The sequence below is a fragment of the Crinia signifera genome, chromosome 3, assembly GCF_055691185.1.
Source record: "Crinia signifera chromosome 3, ASM5569118v1, whole genome shotgun sequence".
Lineage (NCBI taxonomy): Eukaryota > Metazoa > Chordata > Amphibia > Anura > Myobatrachidae > Crinia > Crinia signifera.
This window is the reverse complement of record NC_139219.1, coordinates 213426112-213450616: the sequence shown is the minus strand read 5'-3', so window position 1 is coordinate 213450616 and position 24505 is coordinate 213426112. Positions and strand designations below refer to the sequence as shown.

Genomic DNA, 24505 nt, shown 5'->3' with positions numbered 1-24505 from the left:
CCCGAAGCGTGGCGAGCGGACGCGCAATACCTGTGAAGTAATGTGCGTCCCCTCGCGGGGCTCGCTTGGCTCGCCACGCTTCGGGCTCGGTGGCTTGCTGCGCTCGCCACACCATATAAAATCAACTCCACGCCGACGTGGATAGTGGGGGTATGAAAAGGTCGGAGGACGCGTATCGCTGAGCTCGCCACGCTTCCGGTTGGCGTTGATCGTGGGGCGGCGTTAACAATGGGGGGGCATTTGACCCATCAGGGTTGGGAAACAATAAAAATTGGGGTCTGGGGGCCATTTCAAATTGGGGCCAATGTAAAATCGGGTCCCGATGGACACAATTTTTATCGCTGGCGCCGTGCTAGGAAACAAGTACCATTTTTAATGATAAGTTTTGCTTGCAAAATATGCATCTGCTATAAGCTTCAGGGAGAATAGTAAAACATATTTAATACACCAGACACAGCTCTCAGTGTTGTGTGCAGAAAAACACACATATAAAACATAATATACACACAAGCAAAGAATAAGGCATCAGCCGTGATTACACATACAAGCAAAGAAGAAGGCATCAGCCGTGATTACACATACAAGCAAAGAAGAAGGCATCAGCCATGATTACACATACAAGCAAAGAAGAAGGCATCAGCCATACTTTTGCAATCAGTCACAAGCTGTTTGTTAGTGCTAATGTCAGGGTCTGGCTGGCAACATTCAGCATGGGGGGCAAACACAAGCAAGCGGCTCTGGGGTGACACTTGCAGTGGCCCCTCCAGCTCCAATGACAGAGAAATTTGTGTCCCGAAGGCAGCTATTGCAACACAGGCTGGAAGGCCGAAAACTAATGAAATCCTGGGAAAACCAGGATGTATAGCATCCCTACTCGGAGAAATGGAGACTACAGGAGAAAAAAGGACAGTGAGAGAAACTATGGGGTAAAGAAAGATAATGAGAGAGATTGCAGGGAAGTGATAGAAACCACAGGGTAAACTTATATAGCGATAGAGCCTTCTGGGAAAAGCGAGATAATGAGCGATACCATGAGACAGTGAGAGAGAGTGACTGCAGGGGGATGCGGAGACAGTGGGTAGAGACTCCAATGGGGACACAGAGACAGCAAGGAGAGACCCAAGGGAGACACGGAGACAGTGGGGAGAGACCTCATGGGGACATGGAGATAATGAGAAGAGATTACAGTGGGACACAGTGACAGCATGAGAGACTGCATGGGGACACATAGATAGCAGGAGAGACTGCAGTGGGACACAAAGACAGTGGGAGAAACTGCAAGGGGACATGGAGACAGCGGGAAGAAACTGCAGGGTGACAAGAAGACAGTGGCAAATGCAGGATTTTTAGAGGGGGGGGGGGTAAGTACAGGAATCTGGGGGAGTGGTAACAGCCCTGAAAATTGTTCTTTTTATACACTGGATACTGTATGGAATACAGTGTTAATATTTAACAGTACAGATGGGCTATAGTATAGGCTCTTTCGAACATTTAAATACGATAAATAGTCAGGAAAAAGTTAAGCATTCAATAAATACAGTATAAATACATACCTCCCAACAGTCCCGATTTTATCGGGACAGTCCCGATTGTCAGGGCCTGTCCCGATGTCCCACCCGCGGGCGGCAGTGTCCCGCGGTGTGGGGGGGCTGTTGGGAGTCCCCCCTGTCAGCTGCTAAGCAGCGGGGAATAAACGCTGTGCGCCTATTCCCGCAGCCAGGGGATTGGGGGCATGGCTAGAGGCTCACAGAGCCTCTGGGTCATGCCCCCATAGCGGTAAAATTAAGTACAGACCGCGAGTACAGACCACGCCCCCAAATTAGGCCACGCCCCCAAAAAAATTCGTCACGCCTCCGGCGCGCAGGAGCTTCGTACCGATTGCAGAACTTCAAAAGTTGGGAGGTATGTAAATACAGAAACATAATAGAACCAATTCTGCACTTTCTAAGCTCACAATCTCCTACTTCATGGTAAGGCTCCTGTCTCTTTCTTCTGGCAGCTATTTTCTGGTCCCTTGCAATGTTTGAGGGCACATACTGTATCTACACATACAGTAAATGTGGGAAAAGAAGCTGGTACACTAGGTATGTGCAGCAGCTCCGCTGTCCCTTTCACTGCATGATGTGGTGGCAGCTCTAATGTTGTCATGATTTAAGGCACTTGCCTGGGTTTGCCTATGGGAAGGACCAAAGGTGGACGCAATAACAGCAGGTGAGACCTCAGGGGGACAAGGAGACAGCGGGAGAGACTGCAGAGGACAGTGAGATGGAGAGATAGGGAAGATGTACTGTATTAGGCCTGGAGAAGAGATAAAATCTCATTATGCAACACCCAATCAACACCTAACTGTCACAGTCTGGGTATGTAAAATGTCAGTTAGGATCTGATTGGCTGGTGCATTATAACCTCAATTGTATTTCTTCTTCAGGTTTAATACTGCCCCAGAGAGAGACTGCAGGGGACAGAGAGAGGGAGATACCTCAGGAAGATAAAGGGACAGCAAGAGTCAGGAAGACATAATGCAGGGGACAGGTAGATCTAGAGACAGGGATAAAGTGGAAGATACTGTAGGGGAACAGTGATGTGTTGATCATGATGAAGACCACACAGTGTCTCTCATTGCAGTACTGACTAGCTGGACGAGCCTTGAATGCAATAGCAGCATTTTTTTGTCCATCCAGTTTTTCAAATCAATACTGTAAGTGATATTCTTTTCTCATTGCGATCACTAGTGATCAATGTCAGCTTTGCAGAATACACTGAGGTTAGTATGAAGCTTTATTCACTGGAATGCCATAGCAACCACCCATTATTTTCTACTCTCTGCTACACATTACTGAATGCTACCAAGAATAAACGCACCACAAATACTGATGATTCCCTTCAGTGCCAGGATACCATAAACTACACCTGGAAAGAGCAGTAATCAGCGACTCTTCAGTGATTCTATATCTTGGAGGTCGCAAAAAGTAAGAATTCAATCATAACGCTTGTTGTTCTCAGAGGTATACAAGAGAGAAATACAGATTGAATAGACATGCACATACTGTACCCAGTGTTTTCCAAAAAGTATATTTGCAATATTAGTTTAGTTGGTAATATAAAACTCATATTAACTTGATCAGTTTAAATAGGATAAATATTGTTTATAAAAAGAGGGGATCAAGAAGCTGTACAGTAATTATTGATGCAGTAGATATTATTATGCTAATAGGTGTCAGCACTATGGCCCTTATTCTAGTTGATTCGGACAGATGCATATTTTCGGACGGCCACAGAGTGTTTTAGCCCCGCCTACCGTAAGGATCGCTCACACCATCCGAATGCGGCAAGATGCCGAGCGAACGTCTCCAGGGTCTCCGCACACACTCCGCGCTGCTTCTCTCATCGTGTCCACTGCACGCTGCTCAGAGCCTAATTCCATCCTGTCTGTCACTACAGTGCCACTGCCAGATGTGCCAGTTACTTGTGCTGCCCACTTGTGTCGCTTTCCTGATCTTTTATTGTTTGTCCTCAATTTGCTTCAACACAAAACACCCCTGGGCTTATACGTCAGACTTAGCAGCACACCTGGGCTTATACAGCAGATAGAGTAACTCTTTTGTGGAGGCCCAAACAAACCAAATATTTCAGCCACAGTTATGGTAGACCCTGTCGTTGAAATGGTTTGTTAAACTGTGCATGTCCTGTTTATGTAAGACAATTTCATCTTCCACCTCTTTTGTTGGTCAGGGTCCAAACAAAACAATTATTTCAGTCACAGTTGTGGCAGATCCTGCCGCTGAAATGATTGGTTTGTTAAACTGTGCATGTCCTGTTAATACTACAAAAGGGTGAGCGGGAGGACCCAAGGACAATTCCCTCTTGCAACCAATTTTCCTTGCATTATGTGAACTTTGGAAAATTTTTGTCCGTCTTTAAAACTGCCATCCTGGCAGCACCCCACAAATTGTTCGGCAGATTTGGCTCACCCCATGAATTATACAGCACACATGGCGTCACACATGGAATTATATGTCACAGAAGGCAGCACCTCTGGACTGATGCGGCACACATGGAATTAAACAGCACACATTTTTAACTCCAGTAAAAAAAAAAAAAAAAAATTAAATTCTTTTAATGAAAAAAAAAAAAGGACAGATCAGCTGGACTGATACGGCACACTTAGCAGCACCCCATGAATTATACGGTACACTTGGCTCACCTCTGGAATTATACAGTGCACATGGCGGCACCTCTGGACTGATATGGTACACATGGGGCACCCCTGGAATTATATGACACACATGCGACAGTCCTGCAGTAAAAAAAAAAAAAAAAGGGACAGCTCCCCTGAACTGATACGGCAGACTTAGAAGCACCCCATGAATTATGCAGCACACATGGGGCACCCCTATGATTATACACAACACATGGCAGCACCACTGGAATTATATACGACATATGGCAGCACCCCTGGAGTTATATGGCACACATGGGGCACCTATGGAATTATACAGGACACATGGGCACCCCTGGACTGGTACGTCATACTGGGCAGCACAGGAGAAAAAAAATAAGGTACTTGTGTATTAGCAGTGTGCCCAATTAACATACGTAAGGCACCGTAGGGAAATCACATTGCATGCGATTTTTGCATGCGATGCGATTTTCCTATGTAATTTACTCACTACTCTCTCTCTACCTTGGGAGGTGCGATGAGATCGCATCGGATGGCACCGCACATAAAATCTCATGCGATCGCATGACTTTTCTAGGGTGCGATGCCATTTAATGTACTATACACTCGTAAGACATACAATGGCATTTAGGCACCCCCCCACTATCCACACCACCCCGAAGCGTGGCGAGGGGCGGTGGAACACGTCCTCCCGACCTTTTCATACCCCCACTATCCGCGTTGGCGTGGAGTTGATTTCGTCTGCGTGGCGAGCGGACGCGGAATACATGTAACGTAATTTGCGTGCGCTCGCCACGCTTTGGGCTCGGTGGCTCGCTGCACTCGCCACACTATATAAAGTGAACTCCACGCCAATGTGGATAGTGGGGGTATGAAAAGGTCGGGAGGACGCGTTTCCCCGCCCCTCGCAGTGCTCGCTGCACTCGCCACGCTTCGGGGTGGCGTGGATAGTGGGGGGGGGGTGCCTAAATCCCATTGTATGTCATACAAGTGTATAGTAAATGAAATGGCATCGCACCCTATAAAGTCGCATGCCCAAGGCCAGAGAGCAGTAAATACATTACATTGGAAAATCGCATCGCATGCAAAAAATAGCATGCAATGCGATTTTCTTACGCAGAATCGCCCACTAAGCTATTTGCTTAGTGGGCGCCCGGCAAATACATAAGTACCAAAAATAAAAAAAATATTTATTTTTTTCAAATACACAGCAATCCCCATTTATTAGCCCCCAGCCCCCTTAGTATTGCCCACATAATAGTACCATTTTAGTGTTTACCCCTTAGTAGTTGTCCACCATAGTATTTTATGCAATAGTATTTGTCCTCCTTAGGTGTTCAACATTGTAGAAGTCCCCTCTCAACCACATCCGTGCTGACTGCAATCAAGTGCAGGAATCAAGATGGCGCAGATGACCGGGACTTACATCGTGTTCCGATCTCGCAGGATGTTGAAGTTTTGCCACGTCCTGCATGTCAAATCTGGAAGGGAATACCCGAGCAGTGCTCGGGTCCCGGCTCGAATTGGGGGTGTCCGGGTGCATGCTAAATCCCAAAATCCGAACCTGCTCACACCTAATTTTAATTTGTTGTGATTATTGAATATGTTTTGAGCTCTGGTTTCCCTGGGGGATGGTAAAAATTAGCAAGTCTCAAAATTTAGGTTTAAAATAATTAGACTGAACCCTTAAGAATAGATTTGAATTAAATAACCTTGGATTACATTTTTTTAATATTCAATGTTTAATATGTTAATATACTTACTAGTTGGTGTTCATATAAAGTCTCACATGGAAAAGTTCAATTATCTTCAATATCAGCTACAAGGTAACTACTGTATGAGGTTTTCAAATAAGTCTATCAGCAGAAAATATATTACTGATTAGTATATGCATATATGATCGATGTATATATATGATAATATGTCTGAATCTTTATTTCCACTTTAAATGTTTCACATGTACAGCAACACTGGCTATGAAACTTGCTTTTTTTTTAGAGCAACTCAGGGTTTAAGAGGTACAGAGGAAACCCTCAGTGGGCACCAGTGCCTTATGACTCACTAACTCCTCTACGGGGCCTTTCATATCACACCTTGTCTTTTCCAAAGTATATCCCAGTGCAACACTGAGGAAAATTATAGAAAGTTGTCCACTTAATATAATGTAACATTGTGGCTTGCCATTATGATGTGTGTGAACAGTCAATATACATCTTTCAAAGCGAAGGTACTGAATCAGCTGAAGCAGACAAAGCATTGTTGGTATCCTGTAATGCCCGGGCACCATAGTCTACAAAGTCTTAAAAATGTTAACTTTTAGGTAGAAAATTACATTTATTTAACTTTAAGTAGTGCACTAGATGTAGTAACCATCCAGTGGCGTAACTATGGTGTGGCAGCCCCAGTTTTGGCTTGGGGGAGCCAGCGGTCTTGGGGCGTACTGAAATATACCCGCTGTCCTGTATGATTACACAGTTTGCTGTCACTAAGTAGTAGTGGGAGGCAGTGGCTGTGTACTGCAGCTGCATACCTTAGGTGACATCCCACCCCACCCCTCCCCAGTCTCCTCACCTCCTCTGCGCCTGGGGGTGGCCAGTGCCATTACCCACACACACGTCCGCTAGTATCCCCGGTCAGTCCTTGGAAGCTGAGGAAGGCTACACTATGTCAGCGGATGGGATGTCCTCCCTGTTACGCTGCATGGGCGTACGTCACTCCTAGGGAGCTGCAGCACTACACATGGTGGCGCACAGTGGCTCAGGTAACAGTCTGCACCATTTACATGTTTTACTAAAGAAGAGGACGGGGGCGGGGCACCACAAATATTTTGGCAGGGGGAGCTGAATTTATAGTTACGCCACTGTAACATCCCAGGTATATAGAGACATTCTGCTGGCTTTACTCTGCTGACAGAGGCTGGATAAATATTTGCCTACTCTCACAGAAGTTATGGGAGCACCTGATTTCTCCTTTACCCAGGGTAGTGTATAGAATTGGACAGGATGAGGAAATAATATGAGAAAAGGGTGAGGCCTAAATTATGCAAATAATATCATTTTAACCACGCCCCTCATAATCTCAGCATTTTGATGTGACAGTGACGGATTAATGGTCTGAAGATCTGGTCTCCCCTCCCAAAACCATCAACAACATCTCTTTTCCGGACTTCTCCTGGTGAGAAGATGAGTAAAGAAGGAAAGTATGGAACAACAGTACCTCCACCCTGCAGAAGAAAGCATGGGGGATTGGCTAAATAAATATTATTGGAGACTCAACCATCTGATACCTTTCTGTGACAGGCAGCCATGGACTATAACTACTGCCAGGCTAGTTCCTGGTGGTCCCATCTGTAGCATTGGAGCATGTGACTTTGTTTTTATTTGTGTCGCTAGAGATATATGCAAAAGAAAAAAGTTTGGTACCGTGTTAGCCAGTTGATAAGAAAAGTTTTATTGTTCCTCAGTGAGAAAAACAAAATAGCAATCTAGCAAATTGTATATATATAGCAGGGTATCAGAACGGCACTCAATTTGAAGAAAAATACTTGTGGTGCAGGGTCCATATATGAATTAAATACAGCACTTACCCAACCTCAATAAAGTAGGAAAGGACCAGACCAGCACTCAGTATAGGTGAAGAAAAGGTTTTGTATTCAAAATTGGTACAGCATTTTCAAATGTAGACAACAGGTCAGCCCTGTTGTCTACATTTGAAAATGCTGTACCAATTTTGAATACAAAACCTTTTCTTCACCTATACTGAGTGCTGGTCTGGTCCTTTCCTACTTTATTGAGGTTGGGTAAGTGCTGTATATGTATATATATATATATATATATATATATATATATATATTTTTTATAGTAAATGGATTAAATATTGTTAGAGACAAGTTTGTTTCAGTAGACACAGAATTACTTTTCAGCAATATAGTGTATACATTTAACTGGTCTATTTATTATTGTATTATTTGAGGTCAATCAAAAAATGTCTGGTTTTTGAAGGATTGATGTATTTATTTAGTTTATGCACTATTAATCATCGAGGTACCATATCAGACATTAGATATTTCTGTGCCAGGACTTCTATTTTCAATGACTTACGCAGAGATCATAGTTTTCTAGGGGTGCAGAAAAAATTTGATTATTTATCAAACTCTGGGTCAGATGGGTACTTATGTAGTATCTGGGCGTCCGATTTAGAAATCGGGTTGGATCGGTAGCATCGCATCGCATGCGACCAAATCGTATGCGATGTGATGCGATGGTCCCGATTTTTCCATAGGATTCAATATTAAAATGGTCTGAGTCCATTTTAACATAGAATTCAATGGGAAAAAGGGTTCCTTTTCCTTTCCCCACTATCCAAGTGGGCATGGAGTTGGATATAAACCTGTGGCGAGCGTAGCGAGCGTAGCGAGGGGACACAGAATACTTTTTAAGAAATCTGCGTCCCCTCGCGGGGCTCGCTTCGCTCACCACGCTTCGGGCTCGGTGGCTCGCTACGCTCGCCACAGGTTTATATCCAACTCCATGCCCACTTGGATAGTGGGGAAATAAACAGGACCTTGTTAACATTGAATCCTATGCAAAATCGCATCACATGGGATTTTGCCGAAAATCGCGTCGAATCGCATCAGATTGTATGCCTTAAGGTAAGGCATACAATCATAAAATCGGCAGCCCAGATACTACATAAGTACCGTCAGATGTACTAAGCCTTAACAAGAGAGAAATGCAAGGGTGATAAAAGAGAGATAAACATCCAGCCAATCACCTGCTAAACTGCCATGTTACAGGCTGTGTTTGAAAAAAGTAAGGAGCTGATTGGCTGGACGTTTATCTCTCTTTATCACCCTTGCATTTATATTTTGTTAAGGCTTAATACATCTGCCCCCTTGAACAATATTGCATATACTTGCTTAGGCTGATGGCCAGGCTGGTGTAATAAATAAAACTAAACAATAAGAGAGTGCACTGTGTTGATCTAATTTATGATTTATTAAGTAAAAACATATATAAGAACCTATTTAGAGGACTTACAAATATATATCAGCATACAATTATCCAATTAATGAAACAATTAATTTTGTCCATCAGCATCCACTAAATTACTAACAATTCTTATATCGCCTTTGGGTGCCTCTGACCCACTATGTCTCATGTAGATATTATGTCCATTAAAAAATGGGGAGCTCCAAGTTCATTTGTAAGTTTCCAGAATTACTTACAACAGATGTTATTTTATTGAAGCATAGGTGTCTGCGGGAAAGAGATAATTATAATATTACCGACTGGTGGGGCTTGGAAGTGCGGTGATGATGACTACTTGTAGGTCCGATGCCACTGGCGTTGCTCCGATGGAAAGGGAGTCGGTGCTGGGAGCAGCCACTGTAGTTGAGGAGGTGATCACGGGTCTGCTAACAACCAGCGTGGTTCCGATGGTCAGGGATCCGGCGCTGGGAGCCTACCAGGTCGCATGTTGTATATACCTCCCAGGCATCTGGATGGGTCAGACGTCAATCACCACACAGATGCCGGCCACCTCGCACTGTTGAGATCGCCGTAGGTCTCTCACCATGTGCGGCTGGTTATTTAGGTAGTTCCAGGGTAGGGGGCAATCCCAGGTGAGCGTAAAGTTTTTTTAAATAATTGTGGATGCCTTGGACACAATATAAAAGTTTCATGACGCGTTTCTCCGTCTTGACAGTCCTGACGGTTTCCTCAGAAGGTGCCATAAATAAGCCAGCAGGAAAGTGATATTGTAAACTATCTTTTTCTTTTCACTCTGTACCGGAACAGACTATTTTCAAAGCCAGTGACCTTGCCATCCTAATATGGCAGATGAATGATAGGATATAAAAAAAAAAATACTTATACAGAAAATGGCCTGACACTCTGTTCAATAAAAGCAACTTCCTTTGGTGCTCATCATCCAAGTTAGTATTATTATTATAGATGCCACTCATAGAGATACAGGTTGAGTATCCCTTATCCAAATATCCGTTATCCAAATTATGTATATATATATATATATATATATATATATATATATGGCAATATATATATGGCACTCGGAGGGGTACATTTTATAACATGGGACTTCTATTGAAGATGGGAGCATGCCCATGGTGACCCATCAAATTCTATATATTATCTTCTAGAAGGTGCTAAATAATTAAGAAGTAGATTCTGATTGGTGCTAAGGGCAACATCCCATCTTCAATAGAACTCCCATCTTAGTATATTTACCCCAGAGTCATATATGGTACTTGTGTATTATCACGGCGCCCATCGCATCACATCGCATACCACTAAATAGGGTATGCGATGGTATGCGATGCAATGCGATTTCCGCATGAAAAAGCCCAAATGTACAATTAAATATTGATCGCATCGCATGCCATCAAATGGCATGCGATGCAATGGCATGCGATTTTTAATTGTACAAGCACCCTGATGGGTGCATACAATGTTAAATGCCCCCAGAATGTTAAATGCCCCCCCATTGTCAATGCAACCCCCACTATCAACGTCAACCCAAAGCATGGCGAGTGCAGCGAGCCCGCGAGGGGCGGCGGTACGCGTCCTCCAACCTTTTCATACCCCCACTATCCACTTTGGCGTGGAGTTGATTTTAGATAGTGCCCGAAGTGCAGCGAGGGGCAGCGGAATACATGTAACGTAATCCGCGTCCCCTCATGGGGCTCGCCACACTATCTAAAATCAACTCCATGCCGACGTGGTTAGTGGGGGTATGAAAAGGTCGGAGGATGCGTACCGCCGCCCCTCGTGGGCTCGCTACGCTCTCCATGCTTCGGGGTGTGGGTGGCGTTGACAATGGGGGTGCATTTAACATTGTAAGCACCCATCAGGGTGCTTGTACAATTAAAAATCTGATTGCATCGCATCGCATGCCGCTATATTACATGCAATGCGATGCGATGCAATGCGATGTGCTGCAGTACGATCAACATCATGGGCGCCGTGATAATACACAAGTACCAATTATTTTATTGTGGAGACGGAGGAGGAGGGATGCATAGACATGGTAAGGAGAGGAAGGGGTGGAGACTAGACAAGAGAACCCAAAGACCGCTTAAAGTAGAGAAAGGGGTGGGGCATCCTGGAGCAGAAGGGGCGGGGTTTCATTCAGGAGATGACAATGACAGCAGCAGCATATGTGCTAGCCCCTATGACAACAGCAATGTAGCTGCATGACCTTGAGTCGAATAAAGAAAGATTCTTATTGATCCGGGGCGGGGGAGGGATTCATTTTATACGGCTTGGAATTCTCAAACTAATTTGTGGCAACAAAATATAAAATCACCACAATCTGAAAAATGTAGAAATAAATTTTGATCTCTGAACCCAGAATGCGCTATGGTAAAAGGATCTATTATTTTACTTATAATTTCCAGATGCACCTATTGCAGTGTGTGTTGTATACACTGAAGATGTGTAATAAAATATACATACTGTATCTTGCAGGTCTGATAGAAGTGATGTTTTTTTCAGCATAATAAATTGCTAAGCAACTGACAACTGTTTGAAGAACTACAAACTATTCTAGTTTCGTAGTACAATAGACTTGTTTGTACATGACATATAATATATATTGCCTAGATGAAAAAAGTATACAGATAATGAACAATTTTAGCGGTGACTACAGTAGATATTGATAGGCAGTATTCACTAATGTAATAGATTTTTTTTTATATTTGGAAAAATCAGTTTTATCAATTTTTTAATTGCAAGATTATTATAAAGTAGACCTTAGGCACAGCTAAAAGCTGCTCCCTGGAAATGCATGAAAATATGTTCTGAATTTTTAGCATTTAAAAATGAGTAACAAACAGAGAACCCATGTGTGGAATGTATTTTCAGATGAGATGGTGCTTTATGGTGCCCATATATGGAGCCATCCTGCTTTGCGAGGAGTTCGCATCGGACATCGCAAAGAACAAACAATATGTACTGCACATGCGTTTTGAACTATATGCGATGCGCTCTAGTCCGAAAAGCTAATCGCTCCATGTATGGGCACCTTCGGAGTTTCATTCCAGCACTATTTAGTAAATGCTTAGAAGAAAATATTTTGTATAAATGTATCTTTAATGTAATTTATATGTGACATGTCAATAGGTACCTCAAGATGAGTGGGCAGGATATCCCTCTGGAAGTAAAGATGATGAGATTCCCTGTCGAAGAATGAGGAGTGGGAGTTATATAAAAGCCATGGAGGAGGACAGTGGAGACTCTGATACAAGTCCAAAAACATCCCCTAAAATGTCAGCGCGGCCAGAACCTCTGTTGAAATCAATAGTACATCGTTCACATGGAGAGATTCAAAAGTAAGTTCTGTTCCATCTCCTATTGGGTCTATTTACTAAGCTTTATAGAGAGAGCACGTGGAGAGAGAGAGTACCAGATAATCAGCCATGTTACAGGTAGTATTTGAAAAATGGCAGCTATGAGCTGATTGGTTGACACTGGTTTATTTACTAAGATGGGAATTCTATTTCCTTTTTTAGTAAATTAACTCCTTTATCTCTCTCTCCAAAGCTTAGCAAATACTCCCCATTGTTTCATTATAGTTGACCCATATATTTACATTGCTGTGGTTCATCTGTTTCTGTGTTATTTTACCCATGATACAAATCCATCAACAAATTAAAGTGGGAATGTTGGGTAGAGTGTCATAACTACAGACTGGTCCACAAAGATCTTTACCTGGTGTCCGGCGTTTATGATCTCCAATGACTTTACAATATCTTGTTCCTCCCCAACCTGATTTATCAGCCACAGTGGAATTTATTTATTATTTATTAACAGATTCTTATATAGCGCCGCATATTCCATTGAGCTTTATAATAGGACAGTGATACAACAAACTGGGTATTTAAAGACAGTCAAAAGATATGAGGGCCATGCACGCAAGCTTACAATCGATAAATAAATAGGTGATACACAAGAATAGATATTCTTTATTGCATAAAGTCCACCGGAATGCAAAGGTTCCTGGTGTGTTGTATGATACAGTGATCCAGCAGTTTGTCTAGGGGTCAAGAGGATAGAAAGTGTGAAAAAGAAAGAGTACAGAATGTGTGTGTCCTGTATAATTTTGATGTGATTGGAAGGTTATGTGGATGGTTCTGGAATTTGATAAGCTTGCCTGAAGAGGTGAGTTTTCAGGGAACGCTTGCAGGATTTGGGCCTGGAGGAGAGCCTTATTATGCAAGGGAGAGCATTCCACAGAGTGGGTGCGGCCCGAAGAAAGTTCTGCAATCGGTAATGGGAGTGAGTAATGCATGTGGATGAGAGGCGTAGATCTTATGTGGAGCAAAGAGGTCGGGTTGGAAGATACAGTATTTTGAGATAAGAGAAGAGATGTATGTTGGCGTAGTGTTTATGTTGGAATTATTTCCTAAATTGTGGTCTACATTATCCATATTACATATTGATTTTTTACTATAACATTTTCTATCTGTTACAAATCATGGACCAATACCTTGTTTTCTTTAGACACATGTATTCTTACTGCACAGGCTTATATGTAAGGCATCACATCTTTGTTGTTTGGTTGATTTCTATATGTATATTAAAGTAAAATGGCTGGTTGGAGCAGACAGGAGTATAAGGCTGAGACATAACAAAAGGGAAAGTACTGTCTTTTTTTGTGGGGGGGTATACAGTAAGGCTGTAATCTATGCCAAAAGGAACCATTTGGGCGGCTTTTGTGAAATATAGATTACATTTCACATCCTTTCCATGTACTAAGCATGTCAGTAGCCCACCTATGCTTAACAAACTGTCATTGAATAGTGCAGTTAATAGTTGAATAGACCCAGTACATATACTGCCTGTAGCAACTATTGTTTGCCACTTTCCTTCAAAACATGCCAACCCATTACTCTGTCTGCATAAACAAACCATGGGCACCAAGTTAACCCAAGTTAACATTTCACTCACAGCGCTCCTTTAATCCAACACTCAGTGACCATCTTCATACTCATCTCCATCATTGGCCTCAAGCCTCTAGTTGTATGTTGATTGGGTCCTCACTACTTACATTTAAGCTGTAATGTGTATTGAAACTGTGGTGCTCTTTATTTGTACTGTATTTTTGTTATTTATTCAATGTTATGCCAAGTTTTGTCTCCCTGTATTGTTCCTTTGTACGGCGCTGCGAAACACTTGTGGCGCCTTATAAATAAAATTATAATAATAATAATAATAACTCATCAAAGACAACATAAGTTCTTCTTTGTACATAGAAAAGTGACAGTAACTTGTGAATTATCACAATGAGATTGCAGTCAATCAGCTGCGTTAATTCACCGTGGGCTAATTGAGCCTCCACTCAATTAGCCCCCAGAGTCAGCCAGCAGGCTGGGCTTAGTGTATCTGGGATTTCTTATCGGGTCTGAACAGTCCCAAAAAAGTAATCCCAGTTAAACAGCTTATATTTTTGGGCACCAAATAGGTCTGGGAACTTATCCCAGAATCTATGGACTTACTTCTGAAAACAGGTTATTTTAACAGCCATAGAATAGGGTCTCTTCTCGAATAGCCATGGGCATTAAAGCGTGTGGCTAACCCCTTTATCACCCCAGTAAATGAACAGGGCTAATTGAATTCCCCCCTTAGTCTGTAAACAAAATAAACAATATTCAAGACATAAAAAGAAGGTGTGTGGTGCGCAATTATCAGCAGCTGGCAGGCATAGTTGCCAGATCATCCCTTTAATAAGCCCAACAAATAAATTGCACAGGTTCTCGACTACTTTTCAAACTTTTCATTCAAATGTAATGACAGTTGGTATGAACTCTTGAACTCTGTCACCTCCCAACCATACCATCTGTCATTACATTTGAATAGTTTGAAATGTAGTCAAGAACCTGTGTAATTTATATGTTGGGCTTATTAAAGGGATGATCTGGCAACTGTGCTGGCAGGGGGTGGTCGGTCCCCAAAAGAGAGCAAAACAATGATAGATATGCCAGTGCTGACTGTAGACAATGAGATGGTTCTCATAGATAGATAAATAATATTTATTAACTCGAATAATATACTGTAAAATGTAAAAAAAACAATATAAGACAATGCGAAACACAATATATATATATATATATATTTAAAAAAAACTAATACTTAGTCACATCTGTGACATCATTAGTGGTATATTCAATAAAGAATTTGTTAACATTATTCATTTATTGATAAAAGCTGGGTAGTAATGTTTGCATATTACCATCGATAAGATCCTCATACATATATACATGTATATCATATTGAAGAAATGAATGAAGTTTCTGTGTTAATCGTGAAAAGGATAGTTATTCAATTCAATGTCTCTGTATGAGATGAAGTTTCCTGATGGCAGACACTTGTTCTCTGGTGTTTTCTTTAGGGATTGGGCTAGGTATCCCAGATTAATGATAGATCGCTTTACCAGTTTTCCAGATGGTGCTCTATGATTTCAGGAGGTGGTGGATAGAATAAAAATCAATGGTAGATGATAATGTCCCAGTAGAATAAAATGTGTAAATAGCTCAACGCGTTTCCCCAGATAATTGTAACCTCTGGCTTCCTCAGGAGCAAATCCTAATATTGAAGACAAAGTGTGGTCAAATCAAGTAGGAACAAGTTGGGTCCTACGATTTGCAGCACATTTACACAGCAAATTTAATTTGCAATTGATTTCCAAACTGGCATTGATTTTCTTCATAAATTCACAGGTGAAAATACAGGGTAAAGATATTGGGACATGTTTCAGGTGAATTTCTCTAAAATGCTCTATAATGATTATAAGGATGTGGGACAGATACATGAAGATGTTGTAGTGATGGGAGAGGGGTTTTAAAACTTTTTCTGCACACCAAAATATTGTACAGATTGCCTGTCATTATACCAGACCTTCCCTTATGGTTACTAACAGGCTTATATACGGTCCTGATATCTGATTCTGGCCATACACTAGACCACCTGTCATGTATGGATTTGCGAAGCAAATGTATTATTATATCATATAATAAGGGTGATTTTGTACTTAACAAAAACCACCTGTATATCGCACTGCCTACTGCCATAAATACTGTGATAGTGATTTTAATTGGGCTTAACTGCTATTTGCAATCTAAAAAAGGAATTCAGGTACATTTTCTGATACTGAGAAAGTTAATTGGAAGCTGTTAAGTTTAATTAAGGAAAGTAGGGTGATATTAACTACAGCTCAGTAGTAGAGAGGTTACTAATGTTTAGAGAACAGCTTTTTATTAAATCATCCTCACCAGAAAATGAAGAAAAAGCATTAAAACCATGTGACTGGAATTTAATTGGAACCCAATGCTGTTTATCATCTGTAAATACATCAACCTTACAATGCATTAAATGAATTAACTTTCGGGAAACCGCACAGGGCCAAGAGGAAGTGTGATTCAATTAGAGGTCTAATAGAAACATGTAGGCTGCTTGTAAGGAGTTTCAGCACAGATTTCATTTGCCTGGAGCTTATTTCAGAACAGACTCTCATTTACCAATAACTGTCACTGAGTTGGATGACTGTAGTATGTACTTTTGAGGCAGAGGGTGTATGTATGTGTTCCAGGTAAGTAGAACCTTGTCCAAGGCTTTATCATATTTATGATGAAGAGGTATCTGCCGACTATCACCAGTCATAGGCATGTATTCATATAGGTGTACAAATAAGCTTATATAATGATTCCAAAAAAATGTAAAGATAAGAACAGAAATACAATCATATACATAGACAACAGATGACTATTTACCATCATACATATTAAGAAAAAAGGAAAACAGTGGCCCTTATTCTGATCTGTGCGGCCGGAGCCGCATACGTTGCTCCGGCCGCACAAACCAATCCCCGCCTACAAGACGGATCGGCACGGCCGTCCGTACGCGGACGGCTGGCGATCCGCATGAAAATGGTGGGGCGTACGCCTCCACCATGGTGGGAGCTGCCCCCTGCATTCGATGGTTGGCGACCATCGAAGGCAGGGCCGCACGCTCCACCCGCTCACGCAAGCTTAGACCACACGGACAATCGTCCGTGTGAAAGCTTGTATGGGGGCGGAGAGCTGACATCCGGCGATGTCAGCTTTCCGCCCCCATCACTGGCGTCATAGCCTCATTACCATGCATACGCCCCGCGTTTGCATGGGAACGCCCATGAAACGCGGGGCGTATGCATAGGGAAATGAGGCTATTAAGCCCCTCACGCCCCTATACGCCCCCTTTGCGGCGTATAAAATTTTTGTGCGGCGATTTCGCCTGCACATGCGCAGAGTGACCTTTGCGCATGTGCAGAGTTAAAACATCGGCGGTACGGCCGCACGCGGGCCGTACCGCCGAGATCAGAATAAGGGCCAATGTGAGCTATCAGCATGGTGCCTAAGAACTTCTGTAACTTTAAATAAAACCAATACCAGCACAATCTGGAGTAATAATAATCTAAGGAGTCACCTAGCTCCTAACTTTCTATGATGGGTAGAAATTGTGTGAAAAAAGGCCACATTGTGTAAGTGTATGAAGAAACAGGGGCAGGTTGGATCGGGTGGCATGTGCCACCAGGCCAGACAGACATTATGTCTTTTGGACAGTTGTTCGACACACCACGTGATATTTTATGCGGCCACAAACAGACCAATTATGCATGGTCTGTGTGGCTGTATCAGTGGCTGGTGCATTAAAATAAAGTAACAGTTTTCACCATGAAAGTGGCCATAGAGCGAAATCTCAGTAACTTCTGGCAGCAGTCTCACCTGTCACTTCAGCTGTCATCTAGGACACAGCTCCCTTTACTGCTGCCCCTGGAAGACCTGCATAGGAGAAGCTATCTGATCTCATCTACTGGGGCGCTGGATGAAATGAGGTAAGTCTGGAGGAGATATAAAGCTTCTTAACCCTTTGAGAGCCAACGTTGCTGTGAGCGATTCTCAAAATAGCTGCTGAAAATTCCAGCATCTCTCACAGCGACTGTTGTTTTATTATAAATAAATATAAATACAGCCAAGTCAATGAATTAAAGTTTAGATTAATTTTGCAGGAAATTTCATGGCTGCTTGGGACTAAAAATACTTATGTATGGAATATATACTGTTGATTTAAAAAGAGGACTGTTTTGAGAAAAACAATAGTTTTTTTTTTCTTAAATGTGAATACTCCAGTTTAATGTACCTATTTCTGCATTTTAATAGAGGAGTAGGCCCTGTGTGCAGTCTTCGCTCCCCCCTCCTCCCTGCCAGCAGCCCCACAGTGCTAAAGACTCTGAGCTGTAGAGCGCTCAGACTCTAAAGCACAGATCTCCTGAAAAATGGTGCGGCACTCATTTTTCTGGCAATTTCAACAGCGCTGCTGGCATCCTTGCGGGACTCCAGAGTGGTAACCATTAAAATAATGGGTGCAGCGTGGACTCAGCAACCCGTGTGCACCACGTATACATACACCACTGATGAGAGGCCATAGCAAATAAGGGTTCTGTTGACTTAATGTTGGGAGGTTAGTGGAATAGAGGCTTTCTATATTTCATGTACATATCCTTTTTCCAAACAGGGCCCAAACATTCCAGAATCCAGACAAGCAGCAGCTGAACTTAAGACACGAGCAGCATCAGTAAGTGAGTTCTGCAAGAACAGGTAGGAGAGTGCAGGACCATCTGCCAACTGTTCTGATTCTGGAGGTGCAATTCTGATTTTGGTTAACTGTGCCACCAAGTCAGGGATAGTTGGCATATGTGACCTGCTTCACAATGCTCTGCTCGTATAGGAAGAGCTGCGTGCACCTAACAGTAGTGCACGCAGCACTGCCTTTGTATCTGACAACAGATATTTTTGCTGGTGACAGTACTATATACAGCAAAGCAAAAACCAACCTTTGCAATGGTGAAAAGGCCCATTTTCTCCTACATACGGATTTTTTCCCATCATGTTATCAGCTTTTATGTTATCTACCTACAACCAAGTTTAAGGGTGGGCCACTTCTCGTGCTATTGGTGTGAGTTTCCCCTAGGCAGAAATTTGCCAGCCAATCACTACAGTGAAAGGTACAGATCCTGCCTACTAAAGGCCAACTATCCCAGGCAATTCTAGTTGTTCTCTTTAATCACCTTTGACCCCAATAGTAAGAACTCTAGCCAGGGGCGGATTGGTAAAGAGATCCAGCCTGGGAAAAGTTTCGAAGCAGCCCTGGGTGGGGTGGGTGGAGTGCGAGTGACCAGCATGGACTAGTGACAGGGGGCGGGTGCTATTGAACCGCGGGGACTAGTGACCGGGGGGGGGGGAGTTTGCAGTGCTAGAGTGCTAGTGACCCAGGGAGGGTGATAGCGCTACAGACCCGGGGGGAGGCAGGTAGGTGGTGCCACTGTTTACCCTGGTTCGGTGCCATGCTCGCCGGCGCCATATGCTGAAGCTGTCGCAGGTGACGGGATGACCAGCGGGCGGCCACAGCCATCGTCAAGCTGGTCAAAGCCGCAGCCATATTTTCTGTGGGCAGCACAGCAAGGCAGCTGCCCAAAGGGAGAAAGCGGCGGCCCGGCCATTGGGGTATAGCAGCCAAATGTGGTCCAGCCCACTGGGAAATGGTCCGGTTTTCCGGCGGCCCAATCCGCCCCTGACTCTAGCCAGGGCACGCAGCAGGAATTTTGGAGCCCAGTACACTGATACTGCATGTCTGCCCCATCAACCCTTCTAAAAAAAATACACATTTTACTTATTTTATATGTGTTTTAATGGATATGTTGTGCTCATGAGCTATTCCAAAAAATCTTGACTATAAATTGATGGGGAGAGCCTTACTCTTGGACCTCATGCATGATTGATGTTGAAACTTTCCTTTCTCCTTTTCCTTTCCTTGTACAGATGTGTCCACATCTAGCTTCCTTTCCTGTTACACAGTCTTTTAGTTGTGCCATGTTATGGCATGACTCAGTAGCAATGGGTGTTTTTTTTGTGACTTTTTTATTAAAATGTATCTTATTTGCTAAATGGAATGCACAAGCAGCTTCTGCTGATTAAATTGATATCTGGCATGCCCGTATTCTATGTGCATATCTAATGCAGATACAGCTGAACTCAAACACAGAATATGCTGCATATCCTCTTAATAAGCAGATTCTGCTTGAGCAGAATAATAAGTATGCAAATAAGATGCAAATGAATGTAGAAAGTCGCACGGAAAGACGATTGATCCTACTGAGTCACACGAATCTCGTGCGTTGTATAATATGACTTAAGGTGACCATCCACGGTAGAGATGGGTCGTTCGCGAACGAACCGGATCTTTTGAACGGATCCCATCCAAGAATGAGTGAGCTGCCGAGCCCAAAAAAAGGTGATCCGTTTCAGTTTCGTTTTCCGGTACGATGCATTTTCCTGATCTCAGTGCTGCCACCTGTGGCAGCTGAGATGTACTACCTCTGGAGACTGAGTACAGTTCTGTGACTACAAGTGATAGAAAGATTTGCTGCTGCCAGGGATGGCCATCGGTGCAGCCAGCCATTGATCAGTGTTTTTACTCGGTCATGTATATTCGCCTTTTTTTTTTTTTTTTAAAAGGGAGTCGAGGATCCGCCTAAAAGATCCGTATCTTTTTTCACCGAGAGATCCGACGGATCCCGGCTCAGCGTAATGATCCGTTTTGGCCACCTCTAATCCACGGTACAATTGATCGGTGCGATGAGATGCGTGCTCCCATCACACATCTCAATGCACAGCCCAAAAGTATGTGCTGCACATACTTTTTGTACTAGATCTCATCTCATTGCATTGCAAAACCTATATAATGCGATGCAATGTGATCTAGCCCAAATTGTATACAATAATTGTACCGTGAATGGGATCCTTTAGATTTACAGTATGTGATCACATGCAAATGTATCTCTACTTAGATTTCATTGCAATTAGGGTTCAGGCACTTAGGGTTCTTCAGACTTGATTGCTGGGGTTGCGACTTAGCAGCTCTCTGCGAGCATCCTGTAATTAGATAGCTGCTACCCAGTCTTAGTGAAATCCTGCCTGGTGCAAGCCTGCAAAATGCTTAGCAATGCTAGGGAACAATTAGATGGATTGGCGATTAGCTGCAACTTAATTTGCAAGACGCTCACCACATTCCAGTGTGTACGTAGTCCAGGACTTGACGGCTGTGATAGAAGCAGTTAGACCGGCTGATGTTACATCACTTCCACTAAAAAGCCTGAGCACCCCTGCGTTTTCCCTGAGACTCCCAGAAAAAGGGCAGTTACCACAAACGCCGGCTTTCTGTCAATCAGCGATCAAAACATTTGCTGGCCTTTATCGCAGAATGGCCTCGCGAATGCACGCTGTTATCCGCATACATGAGCAGTTCATCACTAATCTCTCACGCTGCTAATTTGCCGCCATTCGGTCAGGTCTGAATAACCCCTCACTGACAGCATTACCTGTTTGGATCTTGCACTCTCTACTTTGGTAATGATTTTATCTGTAGATGATGGCTCAATCTCAGATCTCAGATGCATAGTACATGTAGTGCTTGTACATGTCCATAGACATTCCTCTACCAGACTTTTACAGAGGAGGTATACTTTGTAGGAAGAAAACATATTTGTTCTTCCTCAGCAAATACCTTTCATAAAGATGATTAATGTGATGATATGCTGAAGAAATTATTTTTAAATATACATTACTATTGGTAATTATTCCAAGGACTAATTTGGAGCAGTTAATTAGCTATAAAAAAAATTATATTTTAGTTCATCAGATTTGACCATTTTAAGACTGGAAAGGGACCTACAGTATGTCTAGATATCCATGGGCCCACTCCCCCCATAGAAATACAAATGGTGCAGTGCAAAGACGCAGAAAGACTCTTATGCTGTGTACACACCGTGAGATTTGACATTAGATTTTGACTATATAGTTAAAATCGTATGCAGATCGTATGCAGATCGCACAGGTTTTTTACCTTGCGATCCCGATGCGCGCTCCGGTGACAGCACAAATCTAAACCCAGATAGACAGGGCAGCGATGACTATATAGTGCAAATCTAATGCTGATTGTATGAATAGTATGTTAAAGTACAGAGATAGCAAAGATTGTATAGCACTCAAATCTTAAGTTGAATAGCAAGGTAATCTCACCGTGTGTACGCTCCATTAAAATGCACAGTGACATATGTATACAAATTACATTCTTTATTAATGACCTTATAAGGTCATTCATCAAAGAAATTGTCATGGGCTCTTACATAAATGACATCATTTTGCTACATTGAAGGAACACCTGCATATACATAAGCAACCTACAGTATTCGATAATGACACATTTACTCATCAGATTTATCATTTACATATATTATCCTGTCAGCCTTCTTTAGAACTTAACATTGTTGTACACAAGGGAAATCTTATATAGCATACGTGTTCAACTTAGTATAAAAGAGTTTTATGCTTCGCATAATTAACAATTTAAATGTATTGTATTCTAGTAAACTTAAAGATGTGTAGACATATTGAATGTTTCCTATAAATACGCATCCAATTTAAGTCCCCTACTTAACAAATTGCCAGATTAGCTACAGATTATTTGCAAAAGCTAAAGACGGTATAATATGTATAAACTGATAGTTATGTATGACATTACTGCATGGTCATACAGTGTGAGGAGTCTATTACCTGCAGACACCTTCTGCTGCAGTAGTGATCAGACCTGCATTCTAGTATGCAGGCATCAGATCACTCACATACAGTACGGGCTCCTTGCAGCACGCATAGGAATGTGCAAGCGGTCCATTGCAGAGAAATCTCTGCAACCACAGATATCCCGGGTCTCTTCCCGTCCTCTAAATGGTGGTGACACACCTCTGTTTACAGAAATAGATGCCATCACTGCCCCCTTGCCGCACTACGAATGTCAGAAGAAGACTGTCAATCCGACAGCCATCCTGTGTCCTGTGTGGCAGGACATTTTGGCCCAGAACAGGTCCTGCTCATGCACAAAGTACCAATAATTAATATTTTGCTGCGCCAGGCACACTTCCAACCACATATTAATTGGTTCCAATACCATTTTTGGGGGGCATACTGTTCTCATTTTGCTTGGACATATTCAAATGGCAAATATTTATATATTTCTTAGTATACTTTTGAAAGAAAAAAGCATACTAGGAGTTAAAAAGAAAGTATTTTATAATACCCTACTATTACCATTTATATATTGCGCATCTCCCCTCCAATTGTCCAGTCTAGTGATCATTGTCTCTCTCCCAGAGCCCAGTGCATAGCTACAGTATATCTATTGTTACCTCCCTCTATAAGCACTAAACTTTTTCCACTTTTTCCTTTTCACTTTTGTTCTCCTTTACTCTCTGTTGTTATATAATAAACATCATAGTTAATATTAAGCAATAGTAACATGTACATGTTAAATCAAACAGTTATTCATATACTGTCTACTCTTGGTTATAAGAAAAAATTTAATCTCTGCAATTCGTATCCACTGGACAAGATGTTAATCTTCCTATGCTACATACGGTGAACTTTCTACTACATGCTGTATTCATTTGATTACTGAGACCTCTTTAATCATCGCTTTCTCATTGAACCAATACTGTATGTCACCAATATTCTTCAGCATGTTGGTCTGCTGCATTCAAACTCTGTCATTCAAACGTACTGAACCTAGATATGATTGAAGTTACTATTCCAATTGTAACCATTTCCTATTACCATATCCTTATTTGTATGTTAATTCATCATATTCACCACTTGTCCATACATATCATTTGATATCAATAAAAGGTACTTGTTTCCTAGCACGGCGCCCACGATTTAGATTGTATTGATCGGGTCGGAAAAATTGCGTTGATCGCATCGCATGCCAACCAAATGGCATGCGATGCGACCGATGTGATTGACCTGATTTTTACATTGGAATCAATGTAAAATGGTCCCTGAGACCCGTTTTTTCATTGATTTCAATGTAAAAAGCCCCCAAACCCCCCATTTTAATAGCAAACCCCCCCCCCCCCCCCCCCCCCTGATGGGTGAAATGGCTCCCATTGTTAACACCACCCCACTACTGCCGCCAACCCATAGCGTGGCGAGCGCAGCGGGTTGGCGTCAGTAGTGGGGTGGCGTTAACAATGAGGGGGGCATTAACCATATTTTCTAACCATATACAATGAGAAAATGGCCATACTGGCCCATTTCACATTGTTCCCTATGTAAAATCGGGTTGATCAACCCGATTTTAACTTTAAAAATAATTTAACATTATCCTCTATAGGAAAATCGCTTTGATCGCGTCGGTCGCATCGCGGCCCATTATAATG

General features: G+C 42.4%; 1 protein-coding gene across 10 annotated transcripts in view; it reads left to right on the top strand.

The window, feature by feature from the left end:
* DLGAP2 (DLG associated protein 2) overlaps positions 1 to 24505 on the top strand; it is a 911233-nt gene that overhangs the window by 711306 nt on the left and 175422 nt on the right. For all 10 annotated transcript variants that reach the window (XM_083177372.1, XM_083177368.1, XM_083177369.1 and 7 more), the window contains one exon: positions 12322 to 12530. In XM_083177372.1, the coding sequence (XP_083033498.1) occupies positions 12322 to 12530 (209 nt within the window). The remainder of the gene's footprint in view (positions 1 to 12321; positions 12531 to 24505) is intronic.